At 51.4% G+C, this 10,536-nt stretch overlaps 4 protein-coding genes across 4 annotated transcripts; 2 read left to right on the top strand and 2 right to left on the bottom strand.

Annotated features, from left to right (window-relative positions):
• Window positions 1–4: 4 nt before the first annotated feature.
• Window positions 5–1,290, bottom strand: TrAtP1_007517 (uncharacterized protein). Its single transcript, XM_014093106.2, has 2 exons — window positions 444–1,290; window positions 5–380 (listed from the first exon to the last, which is right to left on the bottom strand). The coding sequence occupies exons 1-2, from the start codon at window positions 1,114–1,116 to the stop codon at window positions 277–279; spliced, it is 777 nt and encodes a 258-aa protein (XP_013948581.2). The 5' UTR covers window positions 1,117–1,290; the 3' UTR covers window positions 5–276.
• Window positions 1,291–3,995, top strand: TrAtP1_007518 (uncharacterized protein). The gene has a single exon (XM_014093107.2). The coding sequence runs from the start codon at window positions 1,834–1,836 to the stop codon at window positions 3,589–3,591; it is 1,758 nt and encodes a 585-aa protein (XP_013948582.2). The 5' UTR covers window positions 1,291–1,833; the 3' UTR covers window positions 3,592–3,995.
• Window positions 3,996–4,584: 589 nt separating this feature from the next.
• Window positions 4,585–6,763, bottom strand: TrAtP1_007519 (uncharacterized protein; the record flags this gene model as incomplete). The annotated part of the gene is made up of 3 exons (XM_066113556.1): window positions 4,585–6,069; window positions 6,146–6,325; window positions 6,410–6,763. The coding sequence occupies 3 exons, from the start codon at window positions 6,761–6,763 to the stop codon at window positions 4,585–4,587; spliced, it is 2,019 nt and encodes a 672-aa protein (XP_065969642.1).
• A 3,072-nt stretch (window positions 6,764–9,835) lies between these two features.
• TrAtP1_007520 (uncharacterized protein) lies at window positions 9,836–10,426 on the top strand (the record flags this gene model as incomplete). Its single annotated transcript, XM_014093109.2, has 1 exon — window positions 9,836–10,426. One exon carries the CDS (start codon window positions 9,836–9,838, stop codon window positions 10,424–10,426), a length of 591 nt encoding a protein of 196 aa, XP_013948584.2.
• Window positions 10,427–10,536: the final 110 nt, after the last annotated feature.

Below are 10,536 nucleotides of genomic sequence, written 5' to 3' on the forward strand. Positions count from 1 at the left end.
GGTATAAAAGGCGTCAATTGCGAACAAGAGAGTTTTCTCATTATATATAATACACGCACAAAGTACAATCCTACACGTCCACAGTCCCAGCAAAAGGGAAAGGGCTCTTTTTTTGTTTTTCGTCCACCGGGTTTTCCGCCGTCCCAAAGCATGCTTTCAAAGGTACGAAGGATGAGAAAGCGAGTTTTTTTTTTTCTCACGCACCGTATGATTTGCTAACCATTGCACATATCCTTTGCCGAGTTTGTTTTTTTATGATTGTATACCTCTGTTTTTTTAAACAAAGGATGCCGACTTCTTCTTGTTAAACGCTCGCTGGTCCTTCAGCCACCTTCGATATCCGGCAACGCTCTGGATCTTTTCGCCGTAGAAATCGGGAACTGACAAGAGCAAGTGTTAGCAAGGATCAACTTGGAGTTAATATCATCTTGAATTCGCATTACCTGGGTTGCCTGCGCTCGAGTTTGTAGGGTCGGCGCGGTGCCGCTTGACGCGGGCAAAGAACTCGCCCTCCTTCTGCAGCATCTGCGTCTTGAAGCGGCGGTTGATGATGTAGAAGACCTGGTTGCCGAGCGTCGGCCCGACCAGCCAGCCCATGCCGGCGCACGCCATGGTCATGATGCCCAGCGTGAAGAAGGGATCCAGCGGCACCTGCGCAACCAGCGGCTCGGCAAAGCCCTCGGCTAAAACGACGGTGCCGACCGCGCCGCCCAGCAGGCCCGTGGCCACGGAGAAGAGAAGCTGGATGCGGCGGCGGCGAAGGCGCAGCTTGAAGAAGGAGTCCCAGTCGAGGGCCGGCGCAGAGGCTGGGGCGGAGGCGCTGGAGTAGGGCTGGAGACGCAGACGGAGGGCCGACGATGACGATGATGACGATGTGGGGGAGCAAGAAGCGCTTCGAGTCTTTGCGACGAGGCTGGCAATGGACGGCCGCGACGGGCTGGAGCCGGCCAGGCTGTGGTTGGCGCGGGAAAAGGTCGTTGCGGACAAGGACAAGGCGCGAGGCTGAGCGCAGAGCTGCTGCTGCGCCGAGAACGAAGCTTTAGGACCGCATCGCACGAGGCTGGCGGGCGCTGCTGCGGGGATGCGCAGGCATAGCGACTTGAGCGAGGACGACATGGTCGCGAGGAATTCTGGGAGCCGGCGGCCAAGGGCCAATTGAAAGGATTCGACAGGCTAGGATGGTGATGGCCGGATCGGTGCGTGGTGTTGTGCCGCAGGCGATATGACGGCTTGCTCTTTTTTTTTTTTTTCTCCAGCTGCTGCAAGGGTTTTGATTTTGAGGTTTTGAGATTGGATGTGCAGAGTTTCAACCCATGCTTGGTGGAGGTCGGCCCGGGTATGCTGTGGCCCCCACCTCGGGGCGCTGAGCTATAGTGGGCTGGGACGCTGTAAGGCCAAGAGCTTCTATAATTGATATCATCGAGTGACTGATTGTCGCAGCTACACCTCACGCGCCAAGCTATAGCGAGTGAAGGATTGAGGCTAAAGTCCGTTCCTTGTCGCTCGCCAGCATTCGGATGCAGGGTAATCGTCGTCTCTTATCTCTGACTTTGAATTGGTAGACGCGCAAAGGGTGTCTTTCACAGCTGTCGAAGCCGACGCTGATAACGCTTAGTCATCTTTGTCTGTCCAACTGACGTCGCGTCTGCCTTTGTCGGCCTCATCATCGGCACTCCAACACAATTTCACGCTTGATACAAACATCGCACACGACACGCCGAGCTCCAGCCGCGCCTCGACGAGAGGCTCTGCTCTCACCAACCAGCAGACGCAGACAATGAATAGGCGCGTTTGCTGCCCGAGAGCCTGCTTCTCCCTCCGCAGCGTCCTTTCATGATGTTTTTCGACCCGGAGTTCTTGGATCGCCGCCTGGCGGGCAAGGGACTGGAGCCGCTCTCGGCCGATCCAAAGCGCAAATCATCTCAGAATCAACCCTCGAGATCGCGAATCGCCGTGCCTCTCTTCTCGAAGCCTGCAGACTATGTGCCTGGCAGCGGGCCGCCGTTGCGGCCAATATCCTTGCTCCCCGCAGGCGATTCCACAGCGTACATCCTCGAACGTGTCCTGCTGCCTTCTCCTGGGCCAGCTCCGAACGGCAAGCCGCTGCCGAAGCGAATGGCCTACTTGATCGGATGGCGCGATCTGCGAGCCGCGAGCATGGTGGTTCCCGCAATGCAGGTCCTGGAATACGTGTCCCCGCGGACGTTGGAGGAGTTTGAGGCAAAGCTGGAACAGGAGGTGGACGACGAGAAGGAGAAGCTGCGAAACGAGTTCAAGTCGGGTCTGGAGGCGCCGCAGAAGAAGAAGAAGAGGGGACGGCCACCCGCTCACAGCCAGATAAAGTCTGCCGTGGTGGCAGAGCCAGAGCCCGTGGCTGAGACGCCGACACCGACGAAGCCACGGCACAAGAAGGGCGTCATCAGCCTGTCGACTCCCCAAAAGTCCAGGCTGGCGGATTTCGAGTGGCTGTCAGAAGACGATGGGAGTCCTTCGCGGCAGATTGCTGAGGAGCAGTTTCAGAGCTTGCATGGCTTTTTGCCTGAACCCGAGGAGGGTAGTAACGTTGCTGGAGACACAAACGATGCTCTTGCAACTGGAGATGTCACGCATCCCGTGCGTGCTGCTCCACAAGCAAGCCTTGTCCATATTACTAGTAGCGACCCTGCGAAACAGAAAGAACCGTCAGCATCACCTAATCCAGAATTCGCAAAGATTAAGACACCTGCTTTTGCTGATGTCGAGGCGCAGAAATTGGTGAATAATAAGCACAGCTTACCTCCAGTGGCTTTGTCTGTTGAAGGGAGCAATTGGGGCAAACTGCCTCCATACTTGCCTCCTTCGTCATCAGCCCCGTCTGTGGTACAGGCAGTACAGGCAGTACAAACACAGGCAGAGACGCAGAACCCTATAATTAACCTTGGTGAAGAGGCCAAAGTAGGTCAGAAGCAGAAGCAATCAAAGAAGAGACCCAGGCCTGAAGATGAAGGTGCCAAGACCGAGGCTCAAGAGGACAACGGCTGGGTAGTGGAAAGGATAGAAGATGTGGAATATTACGAAGTCGATGGCATTGGCTTGGTGAGATATTTCAAGGTGAGCTGGGAGGGTGACTGGCCACCAGACCAAAAGAGGACGTGGGAGCCGGAAGAAAACATTCCACCGAATCTCGTACGAAACTTTTTCAAAAACTCGCGGAATAAAAGGAGGGCATTATCGAGGCGAAGCACCCATGGCCAGGGCCACAGCCATGCCCATCCTACAGAAAAGAGCAAGCCAGCTAAACACAACGGTAGCTCTTCACAAAACACCCATACTAAGAAATCTTCTTTCAAACAAGGCACACTCTCATGGCCCGCCGTCCGTAGCCAGTACAAGAGCGTCAGCGAAGCCTTTGCCGCAGAAGACTATGACGATGGCCTCGAGATGATGGACGACGACGGCTACGAGGCCGAGGAAGAAGATGTCAGCGGGAACGGACAGAATGAGTATTTTGTCGTAACAGAAGATGGCGACGATGATTTGCATGGCCGGAGTCTATGGCCAAGCGCTGGTGCTCTTTCATCTGCATTTGGCGTACTTGGGGGGCTGCAATAAACTGTTTTATACCCCGCTGCCCCCCTTTTTCTTTTTTCCTTTTTTTTTTTTTTTTTTGAAAGATAAAAGTGCTGAATTAGAAAGAGAGAGGATGTGTATCTGGAAGAGCGTTTATTTGGGCTTATATATATTCATCAATTTCAATATTCTCTACCCAAGGTACAAACAAGACGCTTACAAGAGGAAAAATATTTTATAATCGCCGGTTGAGCTTCTTTTCCCTTTATAGCATATTTGGAGATTTTATTAAGCCTCTTAAGTTTTATCCCGGCTTTATTATAAAAAGTAGCAATAGCGCAGGATTAATTTGTTAATAGTTTTTTTTTTCTTTTGATGGCGCAGTGCTTAGGAAATGCTACGGATTGGAAGGGCTTGAAACCATTGGGGTTCTTAGAATCAAGGGCATTTTAGTATGCGAAAAAGAGAAGTTGAGATTTTTCAACTCGGTGGAATAAATTACTGTAATTGTTCTTATTTATTTTACCCTTGTAGAGTTCTTTATGCTCCTTGTCCTAGATAGTGTAGGCATTTAGGCAACGTATTTATGTGTGGTATGGTATAGTAACCGAGAGACACATAAGATATGGAAACTCCATGTTTGGGTATAATTCAATTCAATTGCCATCTGCTAATGCACCTCGGTGCTGGTATAATTTTTGAGATACTAAACTAATAAAAAGAAAAGAGAACAGCCGCTCTCCGTCTGTACGCAAATCGCCAATTTTAAAGTGCCCCTGAATGAATAAAAACTGCAAATACCTAGCAGCCCTTCGATACCAAATAGCCATCCATCCTGATACCCGCCTTAGTTTTAGAAGAAGAAAAGAAATCAAAAGAAGAAATGAAAAAATATAGGGAAAAAGGAAAAGAACCCCATTTGCCGCTGTTCAAACCAGCCATGAATGTCTCAAAAGCAATTGAAAGCAAAGCTTCATTTCAAACTCCAACCCTACCCCAAACGCTCGAAAAGAGTAGAAAAGAAGATTCCCATCTTCATTTCTTGAGCCACTTCTTTATCTCAGCAGCCACAGGCGTCTTCTTAATGTCTCGACATTCCATCTCGCATCCCGCCTCGCATTTGGGCACCGCACCCTGATCGAGGCCCTGCTTAGCGACCTTTTCTTCACGATGCTTGGCCAGCATGCCGTACGCCTCCCACGTGCGAATGTTGATCTCGCCGCGGTTCCGAAAGTACTCGTCCCAGTGGTCTGCCCAGTCGAGCTCGTGGAGGGTATTTGCCAGGAGCAGCTTGGTATGGTCTTTGTCGGTCATACTCCAACTCCACTTGCGACGCGTAATGGTAATTCTGCTGCCGATGATCTTATAATCCGTATCTTTGTGGTTTTCGAGATCATAGAGGAGATTATCGACTTCATCTTCTTCGATATCATGCTGCAGAGCAAGGCGCTTCTGCAGAGAGAGTTGCGTCGGGCCCTGTTGGGCGGCTGTCTTTTCGAGATGAGGAGGTAGGCGGTTATACGGGTGCGTGTTCCAGTGCTCGAGATTGTCTACGGGAAGGGGTTTGATTATGCCACAAGGCGGCCTGGTGGTGTAGCTGCATATCTGCGTCACGTCGGGGACGATGAGCCTGAACATGCCCTCTTCAGGACGGTATTTGTATATGTCGGAAAATTTGCCTCTCCAAATGAGCTCGTCGACTCTTCTTGTCTGCCAAATAGACGTTAGTTCAATGCATAGCGAAGTGTCTCTCACATCGAACTCGACGCGGACGATATGCTGAAGGCCAACTTTGCCAATGAAGTACCAGATGTAGTCGCTGGGGAATCCTTTCAGCATCAGTGATCGACTGTATTTCTGGGATACGGCTTCTTGGTCCGCCCAGGACAAGCCAAAGGAAGCAGTTGGAACAAGCCATGCGTCTGCTTGATATTGGCTAGAATTATCATCCTCGTAGATGGGAGGTGACGCTTGAATTGCGCGGATGAATTCTGCGGCTGGTTTTGGGTGCGCGAATTCTACCATCACCGTCTTTGTGGTGTCATTAGTGAATGGCAGTGTGGCGAGAGTAGTGATGCTGAGAATTTGTCCATGGGTTTGAATGCCTCTTGCAATCTGAGCAAGTTTTGCATTTGGGGGCAAGTTTCTAAGAATGATGCGACGACTTCGCTCCGCTGCGGGAGTGCTTGGCAGAGAAGGGACGTATAGCCGTCTACCAGGGATGGTGGTAAAATCAGAGTGGAATTCGAGACGAATTCCACCATCAGGCGTCTCAAGTCTTGCGACTACCTCTTGTGGAGCGTCGACGAAAGGGTCGATTTTGGAAGATTCTGTGTTGCGGGTCGCGGGACACTGGCGGTCTGGGGTGTTGAAATTCATGAGATCCGTATCGTTATCAGAGGGGTCGCAGTCTTGTAGGAGATCGGATGAACTGTCCTCTATCTGTGCTGCTTCAGAGACTGTGGATACGCTCAGCGCAGGCGATGCCGGAGTCAGATAGAGCGAGCTGCCAGAGGGCTGCTATGCGGCCTAGTTAGCACCTGTATAATGGATTGAAATCTTGCTGGACAGATCTTGCTGGACAGATCTTGCTTACGTCTTGTGTTCTCATCTTGGAGAGGCTTGATGGATCCTTCGCGCCCTCCATCAAGGCAATAGTTGCCGTGAAAATATGGCTGACGCTGGCGAGAGAGTTGCCAAGGGTGAAGGCGGCGAGCAGCAAATTGGTCTCTTTCTTTTCTTTGGGTAAATCTTGGAGTGCGGATTCGAGCTTCTTCTACAAATGAGAACAGAATTAGTCTCGGGCATATATGGAGGCGGACTTGTGTAGGTGAGGAATCGTAGCATGAGGATAGCTTACTGCTTTGGATTGCGTAAGCTGGAGCTGGTGAAGCTGCTTGCACAAGGCATTTTCAATGTCTTGGAAGGCTGCGAGGCACTCAGCCTGGCTCTTATAGTTTCCAAGGCCGTCATTCTGAACAAGGTTGCTGCGATTGCTCTCGACGGCGTTTGCTGTTGGAAGTTCTGGGCAGTGCTCTGACGCAGTGATGAAAGGATCCCCGTCGGCAATATCTGTCGGGCCGGGCTCCTTCATGGTTACACCTTGGGTGTTTGGCGCCATGAGCTCGGTGTGACTGCCGTGCTCTCCAGGTTGCACAAGATCTGCGCCAGGGTTCTCGCAGACACCCTTTGATGGAGATGGAGATGGAGTCATGGTGAGGAACTAGTCTGGAGTTGGAGCATTTATTGCGGCAAATGATTCAAAATAATCCCTTGTTGCAGCATTGAATGAAGAAGAGATTATGCTCAGATACGAAAAGTGAAGGAGGAAGAAGAAGAAGAAGAGCTCAGGAATTTGAGCTGCATTTATAGCTGGAGTTGAGCAGGTGCAAAGGCCAGGCGGTGAGTTGCCTTGGAGTTGACGAAGAGTTGACGAAGAGTTGACCTGGTGCACGCACTGCGAACATGTAAAGGCAGATTGAACGTCCTGGCTGCATGTTTCGTCTGCAGCGCTCAGCTGTAAAGCAAACGCCAGACCAGAATAACAGTGAGTCACAGATGAAGATGTGCTCTCCATCATGGGAAGTTGGGGCAAGGGGCGCTGAACACAGATGATGGCTGGGGCTTTGATCTGCTGCAAAAGATATAGTACCAGGACATTATAGAGCAGTTGATCGAGCCATATGCGAAGAGAGAAATAATCATGGAATAACAGTGCATTACAGATGAAGATGAGCTCTTCATCTTGGGAAGCCTGTGCAAGGGGCGCTGAACACAGATGATGGCAAGGTTTTAATTTACTGCAGAATCTATAGTACTAAGACAATATAGAGATTGATTAAGCTATATACGAAAAGAGAAATAATTATAGAATAACAGTGCATTACAGATGAACCTTTGCTCTCCATCTTGGGAAGCCAGTAAGGGGCGCTGAGCAGTAGTAGTATAACACAGGTAGTATCCAGAGATTTACTCTACCTCGGATGATATAGCGCCAGGATAATATATGGCACTTGGGAAATTTTATGTAAAAAGAGAAAATAATCATGGATGCCTCTACTTTGCAGAAAGGGCGTTTATTGAACAGATAGACTCTATGTAATACAAAGCTGGGAGTTGATATCCACCTAATTTGCATTACCAAAAAGAAAAACGTCACTTTTCAATGTCTACATCTACCGGAGCGCAATGCCGATAAATCTTTGATTGAACAAAAATCTCTTCGCCTGTGCATCATATTTCGGCACCATCCATCGTCGTGAGTCAATACGGCGTCGGCTGTCGGCGAGGCTGATGACTGGCGTAGAATAATCAGCCATTTCCCCTTTGAGAAGTTTTCTGCGACGTCTCGCTGCACAGTAAGCAAAAGCTGAAGCACAGCGCGGCGGTAAGGCTGCTGCAACCCTGGGCGAATCTGTCAGATGCCACACCACGTCATCGTGCTTGGTATTCATGCCCAGAAACAGATCTGGGCGCTAAAACATTTGCTGCGATGGGTCTAAGGGGATCAATTGAGAGCGAAGCATCCGGATCAAGGGATCGATCGCGTAGATTCGGGGAACCAGCGCGTCTACAAGACATCACAGGCAGCAGTAGAAGAGAAAAAAAATAAATGCCAGAAACGCAATTGCGCAAAAAATGCAGTTCCGAGATGGATTGCCGGACTTGGCTGCTGCTGGCTCGCTCAGCCTATCAGATCTGCCAGCGATGAAGCAGGGGTTTGGTTTTTTGGAAGAGATCCAGACCGTGATGGAGCTGGCGGGAGAAGCCCGGCGTGTGCCTTGCCGAGTCAAATCCGAAAAGTATCGTCAAGTACTGCTAGCAGCGGCTCGGAGATGTGAATTTGCTTAGTTGGCTTGTACTAATCACTTGTGGAAGCGAAAGGGAGCTGTTGGTTGACGGGAGTTGGCGGATGCACCTTGTACGTAAGAGAAATCAAAGTCGAGTTAAGCCTGGGGTCACGATGCGAGGGTGAGATGCTGCTTCAGGAAAGGATTTTTGTTGTGCATGAGGGGTTGGAGCACGCAAGCTGGGGTGCAACAGGGCATTGAGTCTTTTGCAACTCATGGAGGTATTGTAATTGGCAGGACTTGGACTGGTTCTGAAACTGTCATCGACAATTGCCATGCATTGTGCGGGATGCATTCAATGACAACAACACGATACATTCATCTACATTCCTCAACTCCCCACCGCCAAACGAAAAGCTCGCTCCCGCCTAAAGCTTGGGCCATGACAGCGCTCAAGGGCGCTGCAACCACCGGCTAGCGGCTCGTTTACCAACTAGAGCCCTGGGGGGCGCCAGTTTGCGGGAACAGAGTCCACTCGAGGTACCGGATACTCTGCTCTCAGGCTGTTTTACCCGCAAACGCAGGCAGTACAGCGTCCAATTCACCCCCAATAGCGGGCGAGTCAGCGGCATCCTGCTAGGCTCGGGGTACACGCAGGGTACGCGCAGGGTACTACCCGCCCTGCTAGTCGCTCGCCCGGCCCTTGTTCTTCCAAATTCAGTTTCTACGCAGCGCAGATGCGGATCTCCGCGGCTCTCTCAGCTCTTGTTTCGTCATTCGCTCGGCTTCTGTCTTTGCTCTGATGGAGATTTTTTCTCTCTTCTCCTTTCGGGACCCTGGATCGTGTGTTGACCGAGACCCGGCTTCATATATTATGCCGTGGACCTCACCAAGCTCTGCCATGGCCAGCAGCATTCACACCCTCTCTCTATATCTAGACAGACTCTGTATGGCTGGCTGAGCTGAGCTGAGCTTCTTATACATTACACGAACTCGCCACCAACTCCCTCCGCATTAACACCTCATCTATATCGGCGGTTTTCCCTCATTGGGCACAGTCGGCAAAGCCAAAATCAAATCGGGTCGAATCTCGCCGCAGCAGTGCTCAGTTACCGTCATCATGCCCATCCACCACCGCTGGAACTTCAACATTGACCGGTTCCTCAACCCATTCGTCCCGCCGCCGCCATGGAAATACATCCCCTACCCCGTGTCGTACTGGTTTGGATACCGCAACACGAAGCCCCAGGAGACGGGCAACTTGATGCCCATCTTCTGGGCCTTTCTGGGTGTCTTTGGTGCCATTGCCATGATTGAGGCCGTCAGCAAGCATGTAGCCTCCTTTGCGCCTCACCACGTGCCCAACGTCGTGGGCAGTTTTGTAAGCATCAGCTTCTTCATGTTTCTCAAACGAATATCCAGCTAACTGTGCGTTCAGGGTGCTGCCGCTGTGCTCGAGTTCTACGCCATCGAGTCGCCCCTTGCCCAGCCGCGAAATGCCATCATGGGCCAAGTTCTCGCCGCCGTCATTGGATGCGGTGTGGGCAAGCTCTTCCTCCTCAGCGACAACTTTGAGGAAATCAAATGGCTCGGCGGTGCCCTCGCCTGTGCCTCCGCTACGGCCGTCATGGCGCTCACCAAGACTGTGCATCCCCCCTGCCGGTGCGACGGCGCTGCTGGCCGTGGTTGATCCTACTCTGATCCAGGTCGGATGGTTCCTGATTCCCGTCATGCTGCTGGGCTGCGCTCTGATGCTCGGCGCGGCGCTGCTCATCAACAACCTCGAACGCCGCTTTCCCGTTTACTGGTGGTCTCCCGAAGACCTGCGCCAGCCCAACTCTCTCTTCCGTCGTCGACACTCCAAAAAGAAGGCTCCTGAAGCTGCTGCGGACGAGGCAAAGCCGGAGGAAGCGAGCGAGAGATATGTTTCGGACCTGGAGGCCGCTACTGATAAAGAAACCGAGAGAGAAGACGCTCAACACGCCGCCGATATCATCATCAAGCCAGGACAGGTCATTGTGCCCGAGCACGTCTATCTTACGCAGGAAGAGCAGCAATACCTGGAAACACTATGCAAGCGGCTCTAAACGAATATCATGTCCATATTGTATATCACAATCTATCTATTATATCGGCGTTGTATTGGGCATTGGGTGCATTTTTTAGGCCAGCGGATAGCATACATGGAGCATTCGAC

The sequence above is a fragment of the Trichoderma atroviride genome, chromosome 4, assembly GCF_020647795.1.
Source record: "Trichoderma atroviride chromosome 4, complete sequence".
NCBI classification, from domain to species: domain Eukaryota; kingdom Fungi; phylum Ascomycota; class Sordariomycetes; order Hypocreales; family Hypocreaceae; genus Trichoderma; species Trichoderma atroviride.

Excerpts from the sequence above, each read along its gene's own strand:
- TrAtP1_007518 (XM_014093107.2), top strand. The coding sequence starts at position 1,834 with ATGATGTTTTTCGACCCGGAGTTCTTGGATCGCCGCCTGGCGGGCAAG.
- TrAtP1_007517 (XM_014093106.2), bottom strand. The coding sequence starts at position 1,116 with ATGTCGTCCTCGCTCAAGTCGCTATGCCTGCGCATCCCCGCAGCAGCG. Across the intron at positions 381-443 it reads CTCGAGCGCAGGCAACCCAG|TTCCCGATTTCTACGGCGAA; the intron begins GTAATGCGAATT and ends TGCTCTTGTCAG.